General features: G+C 37.3%; 1 protein-coding gene across 2 annotated transcripts in view; it reads left to right on the top strand.

Annotated features, from left to right (window-relative positions):
- CTNNAL1 (catenin alpha like 1) overlaps window positions 1-26323 on the top strand; it is a 62582-nt gene that overhangs the window by 13509 nt on the left and 22750 nt on the right. Inside the window, exons 2-10 of one of the 2 annotated variants that reach the window (XM_081281993.1) lie at window positions 2348-2537; window positions 9418-9605; window positions 11718-11837; window positions 14522-14611; window positions 15626-15796; window positions 19203-19403; window positions 21362-21448; window positions 24818-24976; window positions 25316-25408. In XM_081281993.1, coding sequence (XP_081138119.1) covers window positions 2348-2537; window positions 9418-9605; window positions 11718-11837; window positions 14522-14611; window positions 15626-15796; window positions 19203-19403; window positions 21362-21448; window positions 24818-24976; window positions 25316-25408 — 1299 coding nt within the window. The remainder of the gene's footprint in view (window positions 1-2347; window positions 2538-9417; window positions 9606-11717; window positions 11838-14521; window positions 14612-15625; window positions 15797-19202; window positions 19404-21361; window positions 21449-24817; window positions 24977-25315; window positions 25409-26323) is intronic. The other variant, XM_081281994.1, reaches the window with a different exon arrangement.

Below are 26323 nucleotides of genomic sequence, written 5' to 3' on the forward strand. Positions count from 1 at the left end.
TGCTTAGGGCCTCATGGTGGCATTAAAATTTTTGGTGACCTCTTTATGTAATTATTGTATCTCTCCACCTCCCCCATTAGAACGCCAATTCCATGAAAGCAATGGCTTCTGTTTTCTTCATCACTGTTCATCATTGCCTAAAATTTTACTTGGCATATGATAGTGTGCAGCAAATACATTATGTGTGATGGAATTATTGGGTTTCTATACTGTAAACCTAATGGAAGCAGGATCCTATGAGTCTTACCCATGCCCCCTCAGGGTAAGACTAAAGATACTAAAACTATGTTGCAAAACATTGTAGATGTGGAAATTTAAAGAGATTAAGGATATTTTGCTAGGTCATTTAGATAATGGCAGAGAAAAGATTCAAATCGAGGCCTTTCTATTCTAAATTCTTAATACTTGACATACAAGCACATACTAGTTTCTCAAAGGATAAGAGTGATTCCCTTTCTCTTCTCTTAATTCTCTATTGTGGTCTTTGTTAATGTGCTATATAAATAATTTCAAAGTTAAATTCTACATACATTTACTAGTTAGAATCTATGTTTTTCATGTACCTTTCTTTTCATGTACCTGGGGATGGAACTCAGGGCCTTATCCATGCTAGGTATATACCCTACCACTGAACTTTACCCCCAACCCTCATGCAATGTTCTTTAATAAATATTTTTCATACTTCAGCATAGTTCATGTATTAGTTTTCTGAATATTTTTAAAAAATTATGTTTGTTTCAGTGATCTGAACTTGTTATCTTTTTTTTTTTAATTTTTTTTATTTGGGGACCTGAGGCCAAGTGTTAAAACCCTTGGTATTTATTTTACTTTGAGACTGGTGCAACAAAATTGAGAGAGGACAAAACATAGAGTACACTGGTCATGCTAAATATTTAATTAATTCTGTAACTACATGTGGCACGTATACTACTTGGTACAACCCATGTACCATGGTAGGCCATGGTGTGGACTGCAGTGGAGAGGTGGCTTCACCTTCACAGTGGCTCAGGATGTGGCAGAGGAAGCTAGACCTGAAGTACTTGGTTTTCTGTGAGTTCTGTGAATGTAATGATTTAGCCTCTCCTTCTTTTCTCCTGCCTAAGATTTTATTGAAAGATCTGGAGAGCTGCTAGAACTGTGTACCCCAGATAATTGCCCTCAGGTGCACTTGGAATCGTAATTAATGGAAGTATTGTCCTGAGGAATGATGCAAGATACTTTGCTGGTTGTCCCTGGGTTGAAATATCTAAAATTATTAATATATTGGGCTAGTCCACTGCTGTGCTTGATTTTCTTATGTGATACAACTTAAAAAGTTGAGATAAAATTAAAGCTAGTTTAATTAGAGAAATGCAGATTAAAACTGCATTGAGATTTCATCTCACTCCATTCAGAATGGCATTTATTAAGAATACAAATAACAATAAGTGTTGGTGAGGATGTGGGGGAAAAGGTACACTTCTCATACATTGGTGGTGGGACTGCAAATTGGTGTAACCACTCTGGAAAGCAGTATGGAGATTTCTCAAAAAACTTGGAATGGAACCACCGTTTGACCCAGTTATCCCACCCTGGATATACCCACCTTGGGTATAACCAAGGACTTCAAGTCAACATACTGTAGTGACGAGGCCACATCAATGTTTATAGCAGCTCAATTCACAATAGCTAAGTTATACAATCAACCTAGGTGCCCTTTAACAGATGAATGAATAAAGAAAATATGGCACATATGCACAATGCAATATTACTCAGCCATAAAGAAGAATGAAATTATGGCATTTACCCATAAATGGATGGAACTGGAGACACTTTTCCTAAGCTAAATAAGCCAATCCCCCCAAACCAAAGGCTAAATGTTCTCTCTAATATTTGAATACTAACACACAATGTGGGGGGGGGGCGTTGTAGGGAATAATAGAAGTACTTTGGATTTTAGACAAAGGGGATGGGTGGAAGGGAGGGTCATGAAACAGGAAAGACAGTAGAATGAACCAGACGTAACTTTCCTGTGATCATATGTGAATATATCACCAGTGTAACTCCACATCATGTACAACCACAAGAATGGGAAGTTATACTTCATGTATGTATAATATGTCAAAATACATTCTATTGTCATGTATAACTAAAATGAACAAAGAGAAAAAAGTCTGGTCTCAAGCATAAACTTTTAACAACATACCTGTCACATAGAAATGATGATGTTTGAGGAGATAAACATGCTTGTTAGCCTGGTTTGGTCTTCATGTCTGTGTCTTGAATTGTTCTGCTCTATCTCAAAAATAAATACAAATATTATGTATCAAAGAAAAAAAATTAAAGCTAGTTGCATTTATCTTTTTAGATTACCACACTTATTAATCATAAAGATAACACCAAAAAGTCTGATAAAACTCTGCAAGCAATTCAGCGTGTGGGACAAGCCGTCAACCTGGCAGTTGGAAGATTTGTTAAAGTGGGGGAAGCTATAGCCAATGAAAACTGGGATTTGAAAGAAGAAATAAGTATTGCCTGTATTGAAGCTAAACAAGCAGGTATGTGAATATTGATTTTGAAGTCTATTTATACCAGTTTTATTGCTTTGGATATGACGACAGACTACTATTTTATTATGAGTAAAAATGTATACTGATTTTGGGCCTTCTGATAATAGACGCCCAGGACATTGAGGACCTGGATTAGCTTCCAGGAATATTGAGCTTTTCTTGGCTCAAGTTCTAAATCTGAAACATAGGACTCTTTCACTGGTCACACTGGTGACGTGTCATCCTCACCATCAGCTATTGAGATGAGAGAGATGCAAAGTGTGAAGCCTGGGCTCTGTCCTCAAGGAGCAGGGTAGCCTAACTCCTGCCATGTAGAAAATGTTACAACATGAGTGTGTGTCCATACTCTATGGCAGACAAATCATTATGGCTTCAGACCTTATATTGTTATAGTTCTCTATATAGCTCGTAGTCCAGAAGCATTTCAGAACCCGGGGTGTTTTGAGGGCTACAAATAGCTCAGTTTTGTTAAACTATCATTTATGTCTTTATTCTTTCAATAACTATCTACTGAGTGCTGGCAATAACCAAGCATTATTCTAGGCTGTAGGGGTATATATCCATGTACAAAAGTCTGCCCTCAAGGAGCTTGTAAATATGAGTAAATATAGGGTTGGGGATATACCTCAGTTGGTGGAGTGCTTGCCTTGCATGTAAGGTCCTGGGTTAAATCCTCTGCACCACACACACACACACACAAAGATCTTAATTATCTTAAAAGGCAACTGGTGGTTTCGGTATAGAGAGTACATTTTAGGGGGTCTGATGGTAGAATCAGAGAAGTCAGTCAGAAGGCTGTTGCAGTGGTCCAGGTGACAGATAATGGTGAGCTAGGTTAGGTGAATGCATTTGAGGTGGTGCAAGGCAGTAGCATCTGACTATGTTGTCAGGTGAAGCAGATAGGACTTGCTGATGTTTTGGATAGAATGTGACAGAAAGAGGAGATGTGCATACTGCAAGGTTTGGGGTATGGACAGCTGGGTGAATGGCCAGTTCCTGAGGTGAGCAACCCTGAGAGAGGAGCAGGTATTTTGGGAGGGTCTTTAGGGGAAAGGTATAATAAGACTAAGTAAATATAGAGCGCCAGTTCATACATGGTATATGAATGATGTAATATAGTCTTCTATCAGTAATAGGGAGTCATTGAGGAATTTTGAGCCAGATGAGAGAGACTGTTAGAAATCTTTTTGATGGTAGATGCATATATGAGGACAGATTGAGAGAGGGTTGAGAAGGAAAGCAGAGAGATTAAAATGGAAACTTTCCAATAAAAACAGCCAGACCAAGACAGTGTAATAGGGTTATAAAGAGCAGGGAGAGGGCACAAAATACTCATGAAGGTTGTTGGATCGTTGGAACCAGATTTTTGACTAAAGGAAAGGGAAGATCTGGTTTGACTCTTGGCTTCTGGCTATTTGCTGGATTACAGAATAGGTCTTATGTGAGAGGCAGGAGAGAGAGACTTATTCTATTCATAATTTATGTTTCCTACTTTAAAAAAGGATTTGAAATAGCTTATAATAAAAAAACAGAAATTTGGCAAACATGATTATTTTAATTAAGCATGAAATTTATCTTTGTACTTCCTGAAAGGCAAAACAAAAATGTGAGAAACAAAGGGTTATATAATTCTTATTGTTTGCTAAAAGGAAACAAACCAGCTTGTGAGAGGAGAGAGAGAATTTTTTCCTGGCACTAAATTATTATGTGGGCACTTATAAAAGCCATTACATAAGATGGGGGACAATGCACAGAAAATGCAGAGCCATTCTTCATATTGTTTCTTGTAACAACTATTGATAAAAGCAGGAGTGAAGCCCTTTAATGAAAGGGTGTCCAGAGTCCTATCTTTATTGGCTTTGTGGTGTGCCATTGTGCTTAGGATAGGGCAAGCACAAAGGAGGACAGGAAATGGTGACAAGCTCTGGTGGAGTATAGTTCTCTGCAAGTACTGTAAGCTCAGGCAGCTGCTTAGCTGGAATCTTTTGGAAGCCACCAGATGTCATGGATGCCACACATCATCTCTTCTTATTCAAGGTGCCCTTTTCTCTCATAGTCACTTTGTCACTCAAGTAAGAGAATGAGAATGGAACCTCCACATTTTTTTTGTTTGTTTGTTTAATGTGTATAGATTTAAGACTTACATCACTGAAATGTTTCTGACCCAGTTAGTACATATGAACCATTTTCTCCTCTGGACAACTCAGCATTCGTCTGAGGGGAATAATGAAAGTGGTGATAGAGCACGAGAGCTGAGTGTCAGATTGCCCATGTGCCAATCCCACTCTTCCCAATGCTAGCAGAGAGACTTTGGGCAAGCTACTAATTTTTTTGATTTTTTATTTGTTTTAATTAGTTACACATAATAGCAGAGTATATTTCAATTCATTGGACACAAATGGAGCACAACTTTTCATTTCTCTGGTTTAACATGATATAGAGTTACATCACATGTGCAGTCATACATGTACCTTGGGTAATGATGTTCACCTCATTCCACCATCTTTCCTACCCCTGTCCCTCCCCTCTTTGCCCAATCAAAGTTCCTCCATTGTCCCCATGCCTCCTCCCCATTGTGGGTCACAAGCTACTAATTAGTGTCATCATCTGTAAAATGGGGCTTTTAGCAGGGGGTGATGTTACGCACCTATAATTGCACCTACTAGGGAGTCTGAGGCTGGAGGATTGCAAGTTTGAGGACAGCCTTGACAATTTACCAAGATACTATTTCAAAATAATGAAAAAGTAAAATAATAAAATAACATAAAATAATAAAATAAAGACAAAGGATGTAGCTCAGTGGTAAAACACTTGCCTAGAATGTATAAGAATCTGCTATCAATCCCCAATACTGGAAAAAAAATTAAAATAGTGCTATTATTGTTTATAGAGTTATCTTACTGTAGTGCATATATGCATTTGACACATAGTAATGTTCAATAAATATTAGTGTCATTATAATTAGTTTTATCCTTTCACTGTGTTGAACTCTTGCATTGTATTTTTACTTTTTCCTTGGCTACCGGGCAAGGTTTATATTTTATATGGAGGATCAATTAATTTAAATGTTTGAGTGGCTTTGGATTTTCACTTTAAGACAGAATACTGGTTGCATAGTAAAAGAAACCACAACCATGAAGCTGTAAGAAAGCTTTGTGCTTTTTCAGAGAACTAATTTCTGAATAGGCTACTCTGAACAACATTAAGGAAGTATTTGACTATGTTGGGAGTTGATCAAATGTTACTATCTCATGTATTTACGAGTTAAACACCTGGAGTTCAGTCAGAAAAAAGGAAGGGTTAAAATAATACATATGTGTAAGCTTACGTGATATCTTTGGTGATTGACATTAACAGGATAAATTTTTTCCAGAGAAACAGAGGAAATGTTTTTATTTTTTCAGCTATTGCTGGTAGTATACAAACTGATACTTCTCTTCCTGTCCCTTTCTGTGTTCATTTGGGTTTGATTCTAAGTGCTTTGTTTATTTTGCCATAAAAACTGTTTAATAAAAACTTTGTATTGCTGTAAAACAAATTAGCTCAAAGGTAGCAACATAAAGTTGCAAATAGTATCATCTCTGTCAGTTTCTTCTTCTTTCTTCTTCTTTTTCCTCCTCCTCCTCCTTCTTCTCCTCCCAGGGGTACTCAATCACTGAGCCACATCCCTAGCCCTTTTTTTTTTTTTTTTTTTAAATTTTATTGTTGGTTGTTCAAAACATTACATAGTTCTTAATATACCATATTTCACAGATTGATTCAAGTGGGTTATGAACTCCCATTTTTACCCCGTATACAGATTGCTGTGTCACATCAGTTACATTTCCATTGATTTACAAATTGCCTTTCTAGTGACTGATGTATTCTGCTGTCTATCCCATTCTCCACTATCCCCCCTCCCCTCCCCTCCCCTCCCCTCCCCTTCTCTCTCTCCACCCCCTCTACTATAAATCGTTTCTTCCACTTATATAATTTTTCTCCTACCCCTCCTTTCCTCTTATATGTATTTGTGTATAACCCTGAGGCTCACCTTCCAATTCCATGCAATTTCCCTTCTCTCTCCCTTTCCCTCCCGCCTATCATCCCTGTTTAATGTTAATCTTCTTCTCAAGCTCTTCGTCTCTACCCTGTCCTTGGTTACTCCCCTTATATCAAAGAAGACATTTGGCATTTGTTTTTTAAGGATTGGCTAGCTTCGCTTAGCATAATCTGCTCTAATGCCATCCATTTCCCTCCAAATTCTATGATTTTGTCATTTCTTATTGCAGAGTAATACTCCATTGTGTATAAATGCCACATTTTTTTAATCCATTCATCTATTGAAGGGCTTCTAGGTTGGTTCCACAATCTTGCTGTCGTGAATTGTGCTGCTATGAACATCGACGTAGCAGTGTCCCTGTAGCATGCTCTTGTTAAGTCTTTAGGGAATAGACCGAGAAGGGGAATAGCTGGGTCAAATGGCCTAGCCCTTTTTAATATTTTATTTAGAGACAGTCCTGCTGAGTTGCTTGGGGCCTTGCTTAGTTGCTGAGACTGACTTTGAGCTCATGATCCCCCTTCAGCCTCTTGAGCTGCTGGGATTACAGGCGTGCACCACAAAGCCTGGCTCTCCCTCAATTTCTGAGAGTCAGGAATCCAGGATTTCTGGTGGGGCAGGGGTTTTGGGTCACTGGTCTTACCAGGTTGCAATCAAGTTGTCATTTGGGACAGTTGCATGAGACTGCAAGATCTGCTTCCAGGCTCCTTGACTAGATCATGGATTGGCTGCATTTGCTGCCTGTTTCTCACTGTGCAGGTGTTGCTGTGGTGAGGGCTGCTTATGATACGACAGCTGGCTTTCCTCAGAGAGAGAACAAGATTATTGTCTCTAATTTTTTAATAGCCTAACATCAGAAGTGACCATCATTTCTTTTACACCAGCCCTGCTTGGATGAGAGAGGGAGCTACATGAGGATGTAAATACTAGTAGTTGGGGATCCTTGGGGGCCATGTTGGAGACTGGCTACCATAGGCTTTATCTGTTGGTAAAGCTTCAGCTATTGCAATTATACTGTCACTTTCAAATCAGCTGACTAGTCTGCATTTGGGGGCTTATGTTTTGTGTATTCCTGTATCATTTAAAACTCCTGTTTTCTGAAACTAAATTTATCATCTCCTTTTCATGCCCTTTTGATTTTCTTTAAGTGACTAAGGTTCACAACCTTGAAGCCATTTTTCACTATTCCTTTCTTTTTTTATCACTGGCCAGGTACTAATTTTTTATTTTCTTTTCTCAGTCTCTCTCAAACCATCTTCTTTCTGTTCCTGTGGCTGTCATTTCAAAAGTCCTTACCACCATGATTACTGTGGTAGTCTAGTGTTAAGTCTCTCACTTCCAGTCCATTTTATGTGCTCCCACCAGATATGCCTTTCTAAATACTGACTTTGTTTTATGCTTGTGATCTGTCCTTTAAGGTTCTATCTAGTACTTTTGCAAGATCCTTAGCCTATTGGCTGAGACATTACTGCATGTATGGAGTAAAATTGACAGGAGAGCGTTTATGAAAGTCGATCACTAGATACACAGGTTTATTTAGAACTTAAAAATTATCTTGAAGACTACAAGATGATAATTCGTTATTTTAAAAATCTTGTTGACTTTAATAGCAAGAAGTTTTGGAGGTTACTCTAGGTTTTGTCTTTGAGGAGAACAAACATTTGTGTTGTTTTTGATGAATATTGCTTTATAGAAATGAAACAGAGCTAAGCATAGTGGTTTATGACTGTCATTCCAGTGACTTGGGAGTGAGGCATGAGGATTAAGGCTGAGGTAGGAGGGTTGCAAGTTCAAGGCCATGTTGGGCAATTTAATGAGATCCTGTCTCAGAAAAACAAAAAGCCGAAAGCAAAAAAGAAAGAACCAAAATGAATGGTGTGGGAGCTGGGAGGTAGCTCAGTGGTAGAACACCCCTGGCTTCAATCCTTGTGTCACTAAGTAAATAGAAACCAAACTATTTGATGATACCAATGAATACAATTTTTCTTTTTTTCTTGGTACTGGGGATTGAATCCAGGGGTGCTTTGCTAAGTTACTAAGTTACTAAGCCTCGCTAAGTTACTAAGGCTGGCCTCAAACTTGGGATCCTCCTGCTTCCCAAAATTATTGTTGTTATTTTGTTTATTAGGATTATGTCACTTTGCCTGGCCTATAAGAGAATTTTTCTAGAGGGTTGGAAGTTTATCTGTTTGGTAGAGTGATGTGCACTGGGCACCACAGGAAGTGTGAACTCCACCTGAAAGCCTGAGAGAGAGGGTCAGCCCAGGATTTGAAGTCTTATGGGGAGAGCGGAGGGGGAGGTTTTTTCTTTATTTGCTTTCCTCACCCCAAGTCCAGGCTGATGAGCAGACAGTCTTCACTTCTCATTGACGATATCAACCCTTGGGGCCCAAAGCCTTGTCATTCTGCTCTCCTTGGATGACTGTACAAACCTAAGCAACTTCAGGCCAAGCTTCTGCTTTCTATTCTGGATTTAGGTTCTTTGGTTTTTGTCTCGTATGACTTATTTTACTGTCTTGCAGAGAAGGAGGCTGTTAGATTGTAGAGTTGGCCATACTACTAGAAACAAAAATTCTGTTTTGTAAATGGGGTGGAAGCAAAAGTTTGTCAGTTAAGTTTGTCACAGTTCTAAAGAGTGTGCTGTTATTTTGTTATTAGAAAGCTTCATTTGATAATTTCTCCAATCATCAAGAGAAACCATTTCTTGTTCTTGAACTAATGCTGCAGAATCAACTTTTCCTCTGTCATGCGTGATATCCAAGATCAGAAAACAGTTTGGATTTTTACTTAAGTGTCTCGTTCCCAATGTAACTCCTCCCCCACTTTTCTTAGGAGAAACAATTGCAGCGCTTACAGATGTGACCACCTTGAATCATCCAGAATCTGAAGGCCAGATCATGATTTTTACAGACAAAACAGGAGTTATAAAGGCAGCAAGATTACTTCTCTCTTCTGTAACAAAAGTGTTGCTGCTGGCAGACCGAGTAGTTATCAAACAGATAATAGCATCGAGAAATAAGGTACTTGCTTTTCTGATATTGCAATACTTTTGTTTAAAAGTGTTTCTCTGGGTTAATTGCATATAATTTGGCAGTACTTTTCTATTATAATCATTAATAGTACTAATTGTGTACAGTTTAAGAGTAGTGTTTCTTCTGTCCTTTTTTTTAAATAAATTTTTTTTTTTAGTTGTAGATGGACACAATACCTTTATTTTATTTGTTTATTTTTATGTGGTGCTGGGGTTCGAACCACTGCCTCATGAATGCTAGGCAAGTGCTCGACCACTGAGCCACAACCCCAGCCCTGTTTCTTCTGTCCTTGTCTGTCATTTCTAAGTAATGTGTGGACAAGGCCTAAACTTTTGAATGCAAATATAGTTTCTTCTCTGAAAATCATTGTCTGCTTGCTAAGGATTACTGGCAAAATGTAGTAGAAACCTAGTTGGTAAAAATGCGAATTCTTTAGTATGTTTTTTCTAAGTCAGAATGTAACAATTTATAAGCTTAATCATCCGAGACTATAATCATCCACAGTAATAAAATTTTCTGTGTGTAGCATCCCTAAACATTCCTGAATAATTACAAAACTCTTCCAGTGTCTTAGTTGATGGTTATACTTCTTGGTCATCTAGGAACCTGGGGCATGTATGATAATTTCTTTCCCTGGATGGTTCCCTAGCCAAGAAGGAGGGCAGTCAGCCAGGGAAGAGACTGTCCCAGTACAGTCTGAAGACAAAACCACCTGATGAGTATTGAGTAAATTAGAAAGTATAACTTTAAAGAGAATAAGAAATTGGAGAGGTGGATCAAGCAGTGCTAGAGGAACAGAATCAACTGTCTTCTCTTTGAAAGATGGAGGCTCTGCTTGGTGTGGAAATCTTCCTTATCTCTATTAGTTTCCTGTGCTTCCTGAGCTGCTAGGGCAACTTAACATGACAAATATCCATCATATTCTCATTAAAAATAAGTAAACACAGGATATCTGTGTTTTCTTAACCTCTCTAGGTCTGACTAAAGCTAACTCAGTGCTGTTATTTTAAAGAAATATATTTGAAAATATGTTTCACATCTATTTACATCATTTCTTACATCAAGAAAATACATTATCTGTGGCTCTGCTATAGATTCACATGTCTATATTCACTCCTGATCTCTGAAGGTTCTAGGCAATGAATTTATTTAACATTGATAATTCTTGACTAATCTAAACTTTTTTCCTGCTCATAAATCCTGAACTTCCTTTTCTATTCCTCATTCTGCCGATGACCTTCCTTCCATTTTACTGACATGATTGGGATTCCTCCAGTTCTGGTTCAGTGAACCATACAGCTTCTGTGTTGTCTTTTATCTTCACTACATTCTTAGTTCTCAGATTTGATTACTGTATTAGTCCATTTTCTGCCACTATAATAAAATATCTGAGGCTTGGTACTTTATAAAGAGAAGAGGTTTACTTAGCTCAGTTTTGGAGCTGAAGTTACACAATCAGGCAGACCCATTTGTTCAGCCTTTGGTGAGAGCTTCCTGGTGGCTGGCATTACAATGGTGGAAGAATGTGCAGAAGAATCACATGGCAAGACAGGAAGCCAGAGACCACGGAGGGGCCCTGTCTTGTCTTCAAAACAACCCGCTCTCAAGGCAAGGCATCTTGTGAGGAATGAATTTATCCCTTCCCCGGGAAGTATCCCCAGTAACCACCTTCCAGTAGGCCCACCTTTTAAAGGTTCCACCACCTCTTACATTGACACTCTAGAAATTGTCCTTCCAGCTCAGGACACACTGAAACCACATCCAGGCTGTAGCAGCGACCACAGTCCACCCCATTCTCGCCTTTGCTATTGGCTACATAAATGATCTTTCCTCTGTAAATCTAGTCATCTAGAAATTTTTTCCTTTTAATTTTCAAGTAAGCCCAAGTCTCCTCATCCTCAAACCACGCCATTCCCTAAGAGATCATGACCTTTGAACCAGCTTCTCTGAGCACTTTCTTTCCTGTATTCTTTTCTGGTTCCTCCTCCTCAGCGTCCCTCTAGAATTTAGAATCTTCCTTTTTTCTTCACTCTCCTCAGCCTTGACAGTCTCAGTCTCTTTTATATCTATTATCTAATAATAAAATATTCTGTTTTGCAGGTTCTCGCAACTATGGAAAGACTAGAGAAAGTTAATAGCTTTCAAGAGTTTGTCCAGATATTCAGTCAGTTTGGAAATGAAATGGTGGAGTTTGCACATTTAACTGGAGACAGACAAAATGTAGGTATCTACTACACTTCAGAATCTTTAGATAAAGGCATAATTTTTGGTTTGGATAAGGTGTGGTCTTCGAAATCCCTTGCTTATTAATCTATAACCTTGGTCTTAAAAACACCTCATAAATGAGCCAGGGTGTAGTTAGTTGGCCAGCATATCATTATTGGACACATGTAACCATTAAATATATTCTCACTAGGAACACTCATACGTGCCTGCAAGGCCCAACTCGAGTACTTTCTCTTTTGTGAAGCTTTCTAATGACTCCTCTACCAGGGCTCAGATAAACAAACGGAGCCATCATTCATATTCTTAGAGTATTTTCTTATGTATTTCTGTTTTTCTTAGCACATTAGGTTAATGGTAATAACCCATTATTTATTTGCACTGGCTCTGTTATATGCTTGGTCCTTAATACACATGAACTCATTTAATTCTCAAGACATTCTTATGAGGTAGGTATTGCTATTATTGTCTTACACAGGAGGGGACTGAACCTGAGATGATAATGCTTTCTCAAGGTCACTCTGCTGACAGATGAACTCAGTTAAATCTGATTTTAAAGCCTGCTATTCTCAAACTACAACATAATATCTGTTTTTCATGGATTTGTTTCCCAATTCAGACCATAATCTCCTAAATTTGGGGATGTGGAAACCCATATTATATTTGGGACTGGCTTTTCCTTGTTGGGGAATTTGTGCATCTGTCAGCAGATTCTTGAGATGCTTCTCGGAATGGCCACATAGGTCACTTCCTTAGTTTTGGATGTGAACTTTCCTGGTTGCCGCAGAGTAGTGGCTTGGAAAGAGCAGGCTGGACAGTGGTGTTAGGCTCTAATCAAGCTCTCTATATAGGTACCTTACTGCTTCATTTTCTGTTCCTCTGTCTCTGTTTTTATAAAACATTTTTTGCTTTTATTTCTTTTTCTCTCTCTCCATCTTCTTCATCTTCCTCTTCCCCTATAAAATTATTAGCATGAGTATTGTTATGATAATTATATATTATGTAACATTTTCTCGATGCAAGCATGGTGTGATTTTTAAGTTTCAAAGCCACCTCTCTTCAGTTATGCTTTCTGCTGGATCCTCTTTGGCATCTGGAGGTATATGGAAAACTAACCATTATTTTAATTTGTAATTAGAAATTTGGTATGGAGAATGTATATTTTTTTCTAAGACTATTAAGAATATGATCCAATGTTTTAAAAGGGTCGAGGGCTTTAACTGAAGTATCTGTTTTAAAATTTAACTCTTCAGATGCGGGACCCCTAAAACTTACTAGCAGAAATTTTGGCATCTTTGTGATTGATAAGTGTTATCTCTGGATCACTTTCATGGAATATGTCCAGGGTAAAAATGCTTTCTCCCTTAGTATAGTTAGAATATGTTGAAAATAGATGTTGGTCAGATTCATTCATTCAATTCACTTAGCAGGTATTCATTAGCTGCTTACTCTGAATCAGGTTTTAGCTTAGGTATTGGGGATACAATAGTAAATAAAAGAGATTAAAAAAAACCCTCTTCCCTCACAGAGCTTAGATTTTATTTTATTTTATTTTTTTTACAAAAAATTAGTTTATTAAAGTCAATTATTTTCCCCCATATTTTTTATTGTTGAACATAATGATGGGATTTGTCATTCCATATTTATACATTACACATACTATAACAATATAATTTGGCCAATATCATTCCCCAATATTTCTCCTTTTTCTTCTTTCCTCCCTTCCCCATGGATTGCCCTTTGATGTTCATGAAATCACCCCTCCCCCAACTTTTTTTTTTCCTTTTTCCTCTCTAGTTTCCATCTGTGAGAGAAAACATACGACCCTTGACCTTCTGAGTTTATCTTATTTTGCTTAACATAATTGTCTCAAGTTCCATCTATTTTCTTATAGACAACATAATTTCATTTTTCTATTTTTTTAGTTTATTTTAAATTTATTTTTTAGTTTTAGGTGGGTTCAATATCTTTATTTTATTTTTATGTGGGCTGAGGATCGAACCTAGTGCCTCACTCAAGCCATATCCCCAGCCCCTCCTTTTTCTTTTGGCTGAATAAAACTTTATAATGTGTGTGTGTGTGTAAACACCTACCACCTTTTCTTTATCCATTCATCTGTTGATGGACACCTAGGTTGGTTCCATAGTTTAACTATTGTGAATTGTGCTTGCTATAAACATGGCTCCGCCTGTATTGCTATAGTGTGGTGACTTTAATTCTTCAGGATAAGTATCAAGGAGTCATATGGTAGTTCCATACCTGGTCTTTTGAGGAATCTCCATACTGATTTCTATAGTGGTTGTACCAATTTACAGTCCCACCAACAGTGTAAGTGTGTTCTTTTTTATCCACGTTCTCTTCATTATTTATTATTATTTTTGGAGCTTACATTTTAGTGAGAATGGGAAGAGACGGTAAAACAAAAATTGACAACTGTTAACTAAAACCTTGGAGAATGGAACTGTGGATATGGGTGTGGGGACTACTGTGTTTAGAAGGAGACCGTAACAGTTCATAAAACTTTGTCCTGAGTTTTTTTTCTTTTTCTTTCTTTGTTTCTTCCCCCGCCCCCCCCCCACACAATGTTACTGAATTTTTAAGTAATGTTGAATAAATGACTTTTCAGAAATTGGTTTGTTTATATGATCTTAAACGGTTCAGTGATATTATTTCATCTTTAGGATTTGAAAGATGAAAAGAAAAAGGCAAAAATGGCAGCAGCTAGGGCAGTTCTTGAAAAGTGTACAATGATGCTTCTCACAGCTTCAAAGGTAAGAAGGTTTTTGTTTTACTCTGTTATAAATTGTAGTCAGAAAACCCATTAAGTACATCTAATTTATCTATTTCATGCCTTTATAAAGATTAAAGTGGTGACTTAGAAACTAGGCCTTGAATAGTCAAATCTCAGTTATTTGCAAGAATGCTGACTTTCTGCTCCAGCTCCAAACAGTGATTAATCTGCGTGTCAGCCTTGGAGGAGCAACTAGGTGGAGAGGGTGCTGTGAGTCAAGGGCTGCCAGACATGCTTGCTCCTGCAGAGAGCCAGCCCATATGCTCTAGAAAAACGCTGGGCAAGTTAGGATTGGTCAAGTAACAGTGCAATATGAATCGGCCCTTAGTTTGTTTATTCTGTAAATTCATACCTCTAATTCCTTTATCTCCTTTTTACAAAATTAACAATCAGGAGCTTGTATTTCCAAATAGCAGTTGGCCCGCAAATTGGTACAATTCAAGAATGAACTAGCAAGTGTCTCATTAGCAGTTTTTTTTTAGCACCACCTCTCTGCTAGAGTACTTACTCTATGCTGGGATCAGTGAGGCCACAAAAACAGAGACTTAATGAAGCCCATCCAGACAGCTCCATTCATATTTAGGCCCTTGAGTAGTTTTTCACATACATCATTTTTTGAAAGTCCATGTTGTAGCTGTAGTCATGTATCATCTTGTTTATTTTTCTTCATTCTTTTTTAGTTCTTGCATGTGTAAGGCAACATTTAAAAAATGGTTTTAATCATAATGCAGAAATAGTTTTATTTCCCCCAAAAGAATTTCAGGCAAGCTTATTGTTGAAGTGTACAGATACAGTTTTGCACTCTGCGTTTTTCACTTAACCTTGCTATCGCTTTTTACTCATCCTGCTTCCACTCTAGTGAGGAGAGGCAGCTGGGGGAGCCAGGGACCCAGGAGACTTGGGTAAAGAACCATTTTTATTAGCATGACATGTTCTCTGTAAGATTTTGTGGGTCATGAATGAGTCACATATTAAGATTTTCTATTATTTGAAGACATGTCTCAGGCATCCCAACTGCGAATCAGCTCATAAAAACAAAGAAGGAGTGTTTGACCGAATGAAAGTGGCATTGGATAAGGTCGTTGAAATTGTGACTGACTGTAAACCAAATGGAGAGTCTGATATTTCATTTATCAGTATTTTTACTGGAATTAAAAAATTCAAGGTAAGAATAAAGAAAGTATATATTTTTTTCTTTCATTTTAAGGAAGTATTGTTATGTAAGGTACCATATTTTTGTGTAAAGATTTACAGTGATGGGCTGGGGATGTAGCTCAAGCGGTAGCACGCTTGCCTGGCATGCGTGCGGCCCGGGTTCTATCCTCAGCACCACATACAAACAAAGATGTTGTGTCGGCTGAAAACTAAAAAATAAATATTAAAAAAAAATTTTAAAAAAATGATTTACAGTGATGCTTCACAAAAGCAAATTTATTTCTTTATAGCAGCATTACTATATACAAACCTATATTCAGTAACATTTGGCTTAGTATTTTATTTACAAAAGATAATGGTCTTTGCTTATAGTAGCTGCTCTGGCCCTGTTGAGCTGTATGGTTTAGTCATAGCCTCCTATTTAGAAGAATGATCTTTCCCCCCTTTTTTGAGCAATTCCATACCATCCATGGTGATAACAGTCAGCAAATCATTTCTGCTAGGATCTCTGCTCTTCCTTGTGCCATAAGGCTAATATTTGAGACTGTAATATTATAATAGTATTAACAATTAAAATTTAAAATAAGCAATAATACTAAAAGTTATTGAGTTCTTACTCTGTGCCAGTCCTGGTCTGAGTGCTTTAAATGTGTGAACTTATATGCATTACAGGAACTGTTGTCATTGTCCCCATTGTATGGCTGAGGATACTTAGACACAGATGAGATTAACTAACTAGCTAGAAAGTACTAGAGTTGGGATTTGAAGCTAGGAAGTGTGGTTCCAGGCAGTCTGACTTCTTGTGGAAAGTCTGAAAGATAAAGGTGTTCTCTGGGTATGGGGAGTATCTGAGCCAGGAGGGCCCCAGGAACACATCTAGTACAGTGCTCTCATTTAGCAGATGCAAAAACCAAGGCCCTGAGAAGTTTTCCAACATGCTGAGAGTTACCCCACCCCTCATAAACAGGGCTGAGACAGGAATGGTGTTCTTTCTAGCTTACTATACTTAAAATTGTATGAAGTAGAGAAAGTAGCAGAATATTTTATTTATTTATTTATTTATTTGTTACTTAGGATTGAACCCAGGGATGCTTAACCACTGAGCCACATCCCCAACCCTTTTTTTATACTTAGAGACAGGATCTCGCTGAGTTGCTTAGGGCCTCACTAAGTTGTTATGGCTGGCTTTGAACTCATGATCCTCCTGCCTCAATTTCCCTAGCTGCTGGGATTATTGGCATGAACCACCATGCCCAGCAGAGGCCATGTTCTTTATAAATATTGTATTTAATCCCCCACTGCCTTTTTTGGGTGGATGTATTTATGTCCCCACCCCCTTTTTTAGGAAGAAAGCTAATGAATGGTAAAGAAGGGAAGTGGGACCTTCTGTAGATCCCAGGATACTCTAGTTCTCAAATTTGACCTTTCAGCTTACACCTCTAGGTTTCTTTCTTTCTCTGATGCCAGTCCTACTCCTGCATCTCTTCCTGAGGGGACAGCAGCTGCAAGGACCAGTTAGAAATGTTGTTGCCAAATCTGAGAGATTAGTTTTCTGATTCCTTCTTCTTACAAGTGCCGAGGGAGGAGATCTGTTGCCAAGCATCGAAGGCTAACTAGGGAAACAAGTGGGCTTAGAAGCAGATCTAAGCCTTGCTTCTTCGTTTCTGGTTTTAGAGTAAGCCGGAACAGTGCTTGCCTGCCTCTGCTGCTGACTGCCCTTGCTGCTGACCCTTTCAGGATGAGGCACTTCAGAGGGCAGAGGCTCATTGTCAGTGGCTTCCTTTTGGCATTTTTTTTTTCTGAAGGAGAATATAATCTGTACAGGGAAATTGGGTACTTTTCTGTATTTGGTATTATGTATAAATGGACAAATCTTATGGAAACATAAATCACTAGCCTTCAAAAAGTTCTACCAAACTCTACTAAGTTGCTGTCTAAAAACATACATGTTCTCTTGAAAAGGAAAGTAAAAACCTTATTATAAACGATGTGAGATCAACATGACTATTTTTTATGTTTTAGTTAAGTTCTTAAAATCTGATGCTCACAGTTGATTCTATACCTCACTATAATCCATGTTCTTTCTTAGCTTAAAAGAAAAAAATCTTGTAAACCTAAGAATGAGTGATTTACTGAATTTTGGTACTCCCATATAACCTCTTGATTTTCCCAAACTTTTGTATATTCATGGTTCATGTTAAAATGGGTCATAGGTAGGGTTAACTTGCAATATTTGTGACAGGACTTTAAAGTGCATAGCAAATGTAAGCCATCCTTATCAGCATGTTCATCATCATCACACTCCTTTTTTCCTGGTGGCCCCCTCAAGTTGTCTCTGTGACATATTTCATATTTCAAACTTTCGTATGGACTAAAAGTTAAAGTGGCATAGTGTGTCTTCAAAAGCTGAGAGAGAGAAAGATTGCACAAATGAGCCTGTGTTCATACAGTCAGGCAACTCCGGACATAGGATGACTGAAGTTTTTGGGGGGTTTGGGAGATGAGAGACTGTTAAGAGAGGTTTATAAAGACAAGACCACAGAGGATTGCTATATCATAGACGTCTGGGCTTGATTTTGTAGATGGGAAAGAGCTAGTTATAGGTTATATGGCAATAGAAGAGGGCTTATGTTTTGGAAAGATTATGTAGCCCCTCTGATTGAGGTTATCTGAATCATTGAGGTCTATTTGAGACATAAAACAAAATGTAGGGAGACCAATTAGATGACTAGGAAAGTTTTTTTTATGAATTAATAAAGGAAAATTGATGTTTTTCCCAGTCTCTCTCACCCTCCACACCTATCCCCCGGGCTCAGTACATATTCATGTTTGGGTGTAACATATCTTACAGAACTTTGCTTAGGCATTTTCTCAGATGTAAATTAGTTAAGTTTTAATTAGTTAAGTTCTTAAATTCAGAAGCTCACGATTGATTCCATACCTCACTATAATCCATGTTCTTTCTTAGCTTAAAAGAAAAAATCCTGTATACCTAGGATGGAATGATTTACTGAATTTGGTACTCCCGTATAATCTCTTGATTTTCCCAAACTTTCGTATTTTCATGGTTCATGTTAAAATGGGTCTTACGTAGGATTAACTTGAAATATTTGTGACAGGACTTTAAAGTGGAGGCTGTTTAATTTTTTTCCTGCCAGTTGCTATGTGATGCTGCTCTTTTTGTCTTAGCAGTCACTGATCTCCTGGGAATGTCATTATATTAACAACTTTAGGAATGAGGCTATACATGTCCCTGATGACTCTTGAACTATGTGTTCTCCTGGGGTAGTGAAAAGTATAGTTATCATTGTAGGCTATATTTCCTCTCAGCTGGGAAAGAAATTGATAGTGTTTAGCCCATTTTTATCAGGTGGGAATATTGATTCACAGGAATGTATATTCTTTTTTATTCTCAGATGAATATTGAAGCTGTACGGGAGAACCCTTATTTTCAGTCCAAAGAGAACCTTTCTGCAACATTGGAAGTCATCTTGGAGCGCACAGAGGATTTCACGGATTCTGCTTACACCAGCCATGAGCATAGGGAACGCATCTTGGAACTGTCAACTCAGGCGAGAATGGAACTGCAGCAGTTCATTTCTGTGTGGATTCAAGCTGTAAGAACTTTTTTCCATCAAAGTAAATCTTATATAGTAGCTTTTCAGTAATGTTTTGAGACATGTGGAGGCTGACATAATCACCAGGAAGATGAATTTGGTCAACATGAAATGAGGATGTCGCATCTCTTTTCTCCCTCCTAGTTGGCCAAAACATCTTTCCCATCCAGCATTCACAGTATGTGACATTTTCCAGGCCAGTCCGGACTCTGCTACTGTCACCATGTTTAGTTTGCCCTGTTGTTTCCACTCTTCCACCAAACTCACCTCTACAAAATTTCTTCCCTTCTTCAGAGTGAAGCACAGAGGGATAGATTCCTACCTAGAGGTTCTTGGTATCTGACTCTTACTGCTGGAGCCATGCAGATGTGTACAGTTCTTAACTCTGAGGACAGCTGATTGATAGACACAGTGCTATAGGACATTTGCTGAGGTTTAGATGCAATGAAGACAAGGGTAGATCCCTCTAGCAAGTAAAAATCTTTCATTCTTGGACAGATTCCTGGTCTAAATCCATTGGCAGCTGTTTAGTGGACCTCAAATAGGTTATTAGTGTGCTTAAAATATGGGCGGCTCTTTGGGCAGGACTGGTAAAGAGAACAGCAAGTGTGTTCTCCATCTTTCTTAGCAGTGGATTGCAAAATGGAGGGACAGGTCTGAGGCATGTCGTTGGCACCATTTATACGTTTTTTCTTAGACCTAGGCTATGTCAGAAAAGTATTTCACATGACATATAACACACAGCAGAAATAGAACTAATCCAGAGTCACAAACAAAAGCTTTGGCTATAAAGATGAAGGAAGGTGAATATGGTTGAGATCATGAAAAACGAAGCAGCCATCTTCTTTATGGTAACTGAATTGATTTATTAATGAAGAGTAGATATGAATTACAGATTTCTCAGATATTTTATTGGTATCACAAAAGAGCAAATGCTCATTAAGGAGGAATCTTACCGTAGAGTGGTATAAAAGACTCAAGCAATATTTTGTATTTAGTTTGAATTATCTATGTGACATTTAACACTGTAGATTACTGTTAAATTTTAAATTAAACATTATAAAGAGCTTCTTGTGTTGAAATGCTCTGTTAGAAACCTGATTCTACCAATTCTTACATCTGCAATTAACACCCTTCACATATTTCACAAGTACTCAGAGCTCCAATTCTGCACCAGATATACTATTTTTTTTTTAAGCAGTTCTTACTGAGTGCCTTTTATATGCCAGGCACCAGAAACTTAAAGAAGAATAAGATACCCCCAAAAAAAATTTTTGTAAGAACATGTGTTGAGAGGGTTTGCAATAGGATAAGTTTGTGCTTAGCAAGAGGAATCAAGAAGACTTCATGAAAGCACTGACATTTGACTTTGATTTACTTATTTAAGGAATTGAACACCTCAGACCTGCCATGTACTGTGCCAGGTACTATGGATTCGGTGGTGATCTTAGTCTTTGTGGAACTTTCATAAGCCTAATAGTGAAGAGAGCCTTTAAACAAACAAATATAAATTAAAAATGAAATATATAATTGTGAACTGGAATGATTTCTTAGAGAAAAATTTAGAGTGCGTTTGAAAGAGGTTCATATCTAGATTGGGAAATAACCTGAGAAGGCTTTTAGAGAAAGTGACATTTATGTAAGGTCTTATAGTACTTTGATTTTTAACTAGGTTAAGAGTGAAGGGGATGAACGTTCCAGATAGAAAATGAAAGAGATTAGTTTAGACATGAGTTTATTAAAGAAAATGAGTTTTTAAAAATTCACGTGTTTATAATTAGTATGGAAAAATAACTAAAATTTTATTTTCCACTTTAACCATAAGCAGGTACGTTTTAACAATATACTTTATTATATCAAAAGATATAAATTATTATAATTTACAATTTAAATGAAATTTGAATACTAGATTTAAAAGATGACATAACATTATATATATGTACTTCTTAAAATTTTAGCAAAGCATCAAAACAAAAAGTATTGCTGAAGAATTGGAACTCACTGTTTTGAAAATCGGTCACAGTCTCAATGAACTTAAGAAAGAAGTAAGTATGGTTTGAAATTTAGCCTCTTTTAATTTTCAGTATGAATGAAATCCATGTGTATTAATGTGTGACTAGAAAATGGATAAAATTTTTCCCTTTGACATAATTTGAAGCCACCATTTATTTGTGTTATCATTCTCGAAGCTTATACATGAATACTCACAGCAACTTCATTTTTAATGGCCCCAAACTGGAAGCAACCTAAATTTCCACAACAAGGGAATTGATAAATGACTTTTTCTGTAACTCTACCAAGTAGTACTTGGCAACTTAAAGGAATAGTATGTAGCAATCTGGATGAATCACTAAAACACCCAGGCACAAAATGTGTGTGTGTGTGTGTGTGTGTGTGTGTGTGTGTGTGTGTGTTTACATTGTGAAAAAAAGTTCTAGACAAGGAAAAACTATTTTTTAATGACAGAAATCAGATTAGTGGCTGCCTGAAGTCAGAAATTGAGGGATGTTAACTGATGCAATGGTGCAAGACTAATCCCAGTGATTTGGGAGGTGAGGCAGGAGGATCTCAAGTTCAAGATCAGCTTTGGCAACTTAGTAGACCCCATCTCAAAGTAAAAAAAAAAAAAAAAAGTCAAAATACATAAAGGCTAGGGGATGTAGCTCATTGGCTAAGGGCCCCTGTGTTCAATTCCCAGTACTACTACAACATACAGCAAAAACAAAACAAAAAAGAAAAGAAAAGAAACTGGGGGATATTTACTACAAAGGGGCATAGGAAGCCTCTATAGAGTAATAAACTAATAATATAATATTGGTTATAGTAGGGTTATATGGCTTATGGGTTTGCAAAACTTATAAAACTGGGTTGGAGTTGTGGCTCAGTGGTAGAGTGCTTGCCTAGCATATGTGGGGCTGGGTTTGATTCTTAGCACTACATACGAATAAAATAAAGGTCCATAACAACGAAAAAAAATTTAAAAATAAAAAAACTCATAAAACTGTACCTTTAAGTTGGATATATTTAAATTAACCTCACTAGAGATTTCCCTGTTCTTAAATAAAAACTTGGTCATCTCATGACTTATTGGATCACTCAGGTAATTGGAAGTTCTGTGGTTACTTTAAGACAGGGGTTTGTTCGCAAACTACCTCTGGATTGTCTGTTTTCCTAAGTAGTGTTTTGGGACAAAATTCTGCCCACTTTGTGTGCAGGCTATCTACTGTTTTCTTTCTGTAATAGCACAGTGGAGAGTGAAATGAAGCCTGTGTGGCCTGTAAATCCTAAAATAGTTACTATCTGCCCATTTATAGAAAATGTGTGCTGATCCTTACTTTCAGTGTTAAAGCACAATCTCAGTTCAGAAATCAGAAGGTTCACTCCATTCTTCATTCAGTGGTAGGACTTCTCTGCTGCTCCCAGCCCCTGGCAGAGCTTTTGGGAGAGATGTGTTCTCTTCTGTTTTCCACTCCCCTCATCCTCCACAGTGTAGCTGCTGTTACTGATTTTTGCAGGTTGTGGCACAGGGAGAGAAAAGAGAAAGATGGGGTGGAAAGTTCTTAAGGACTAGTTCCCCTGTAAGATGGCTTTGGCCTTAGTAGACCCTTGAAGCAGACTCTGTCTCATGGATGCTTGTGTGTGTCCCTCAGAGGTTCTCCTCAACACTATAACTGCCAAGTCTTATTACTCTCTCTACTCTGAAGGGTGCTTGAAGAGGGCCTCATAATAAGCACTTAAGCTCTTCAGAGAGATCCTCCTCATAAAAATTTCTCCCTTATCTCTGTTTTCATAATTCTTTTATGTTTTTTGAAGTGAGTCAAAGGCTTAAATTGGGTTTTGGATGTTTCTTTTGTAAATTATGTGCATGATGATCTGTTTCACATCTCAACTTGGTTCTGACACCTCTGTTGAAACCTCCATTCAAACCCCCCATTGAACTTAGAAGAAGGTCATGGTTTTCTATGCCTTAAAACAAAGCCTATCCATACTATTTCATCCTATTCAATTTTAGCTAAACTGTTGTTGAAATCCTGTACTCTCAATGCAGCGTGAAATCCTTTGGTGATAGACTGAGGGACTTTTCATAGGTTTCATTTTCTTAGCTCTTAGATGGACATAACCACATCAACCTATAAGGATTAAGGGAGCTGAAGTATATAAAGCTGCTTTCAGGACATGGCACAGAGCATGTTTGTCTCTTTTTCTTTTTCTTCCCTATGGTTGTTAATGGCTTGTTCCCAGAACCATTTGTAAGAGTTATGTGACCGTGGCAAGTAACTCAATCTCTATGGACCTGTTTCATAGTCAGAAAAATAAAGGCTTCTCTGAAGCCCTGCTGGTTAAACAAAACCTTATACAATTCTTACATGGCTTTAGTTTTTAAAGGAAAACAGATCTTAATGTCTTTGTTTCTGGCTATTATTATTCTCACTTGGTTGCTGAATGCAGACAGTCCTATTGTTAATTTTGTAGAAAGTCCTGTAATTTGAATTAACATTGGATTATTTCCAGGAAAAAAGAAATTGCTTCATTTAAATAGGCTTAATTCAAGTTGAATTTTCCTTAGAATGATGTTTTTATGAAAAATAATCTCTTTCAGGACAACAAATCACCTGTTACATTATTTTAAAAAAGAGGTAAGATAAGAAGAAAACATTTTTAGAGTTAATAGTGTTCAGAAATATTCATATAGTGAGCCATGCTTAAAATCCATTCCCCCACAAAGTCAATCATTGCTTTAGGGTTTGGGATACCTTTGTATCTGTTATTTCCATCAGGATCCACTTTATTATTAGAGAAGAGAATAAAGTTCTGGATAGCAACCATCATTGACTGTACACCACTGAGAGCAGGGACTGGGTCCTACTTGTCATGCATGTCTAGCCTCTAGGGCAGTGCCTGCCACAATATGGGTATTTAATGACATTTCATTAAATATTTAATTGAATCTCACATTGACACTTCTTCAAAAGTGTGCTAAAAGACTTCTTAGTGATCATGAACTGCCATGGGATTTTTCCTCTTAGCACTCTGAATATAATACTTTCAATACTGTGAATTCCTCACTAACTCTAAGAGTAGCAAAAACACTGTTGACCAAGAGAGAAGCTGTGTGGGAAAGAGTTGATTGATTATAGGATGAAAAGAGCCCTGGCTGCTCTGCACTGGATGGCCAGGTCACCTTCCCCAGACAGCAGTATCACCAGCCCCAGGAGATGCAAGAGGAAAAGACCTCACCTGGTCCTTGGGAGGGACTACACTCTCCAGGGCTCCACAACTTCTGTTACCTCAGCCCATCAAATGGGACTGCTTTGAGGCTTTTGTTCTGTAGTTCTAAGTGCTTGTCAGGTGATCGGTGACAAAATGTATTTTTTTTTCTTTCCTTCATTGCCCTTCACACCCAACATCTGCAGCTTCACAGTACAGCAATGCAGCTGGCAGCAGATCTGTTAAAATACCATGCTGACCACGTGGTTTTAAAAGCATTAAAACTTACTGGAGTAGAAGGAAATTTAGAAGCTTTGGCTGAATATGCCTGTAAACTCTCTGAACAGAAAGAACAGCTTGTTGAGGTGAGTAATAGGTTTGCTTGCTAAAGAAATTGTAGTTTATGATACAACAGCTAAACAGGAGAAAATGTTGAGTACAGTTTTTGGTTAAAGTCCTGATCAGATTGGAAGTAGAGATAATATGCTATGCTTTTATTTGTTCCCACTTTGACCCTAGAGAGTCTGTTGGTGAACAATATAGCTTTTTAATAATTTTGGTAATATGCAAATGTATTCTTATAGATTTTAATAAATTTTATTTGTAAAATTTAATTTTCTTTATAATTATGAAGTAATAATTATGAAGTATAATTGTGAAGGATGTGAGTATGGAAGTTGAACTATAGACTTGTTTTCTTGTAGACCTGTCGATTATTGAGACATGTATCTGGGACAGAACCTCTTGAAATAACCTGTATACATGCAGAGGAGACATTTCAAGTGACTGGCCAACAGGTAGGCTTAATAGCAGATTCTTTCCTCCATATTTTGTCTTATCTGATTGCTACAACGAATTTTGAGGAAGGAAGGTGTAAAGGGTTCTGCATAACTGGAGGCCAGATCTACTAAGAGAAAGCAAGATAATGGACTCTTCATTGGTAATATGCTGGAAATATGGCTGACATTCCATTGGATTATATAGTTGTCTGTCAAATTGGAGATTGGCACCCTGAAATTCTAGTTTATATCTATTTTAAATGAAGCTGTTTATAATGCTATAACATGTTTGGAAGTAAACTACCATTATGTAACGAACCATAAGAATAATCTCACATTTCAACCTAATAATTCCTAAAGGTATAGGGGGATTTAAAAAACAAAACAATTCTTGTTACATTATTTATAATAAAATTCAATTGAAACAATAACTATTCTTAAATTAGGCAAAATATTTGAAAATATTAAATTGTAATATATTATAATGTTAAAATAATAATATGATAATCAGAATTAGCAAAATCAAAATATTTTGTTACAAAGTTAAAAGAAGTGGTACACAGATTTGTGTATATTCTATAATTGCTACTATACAAAATGTACATACCCGTGAAAATGATTACATGGGAATATGCAGAAATTAAAATTCTGCCTATTTAGATTATGAGTTATTTTTCTAAATTTTCTATTAGTGTTACTTATTCTTTATAATTTAAAAAGCCTTTTTAAAACTGATATCCCATTTGTTTATACTTGGGCTTGAACTCAGGAGCACTCAACCACTGAGCCATATCCCCAGCCCTTTTTATATTTTATTTTATTTATTTATTTTTTGTGCTGCTGGGGATTGAACTCAGGGTCTTGTGCATGCAAGGCAGACACTCTACCAACTGAGCTATATCACCAGACTCCTTATATTTTATTTTGAGACAG

Source organism: Spermophilus citellus (assembly GCF_964194105.1).
Source record: "Spermophilus citellus genome assembly, chromosome: 2".
Lineage (NCBI taxonomy): Eukaryota > Metazoa > Chordata > Mammalia > Rodentia > Sciuridae > Spermophilus > Spermophilus citellus.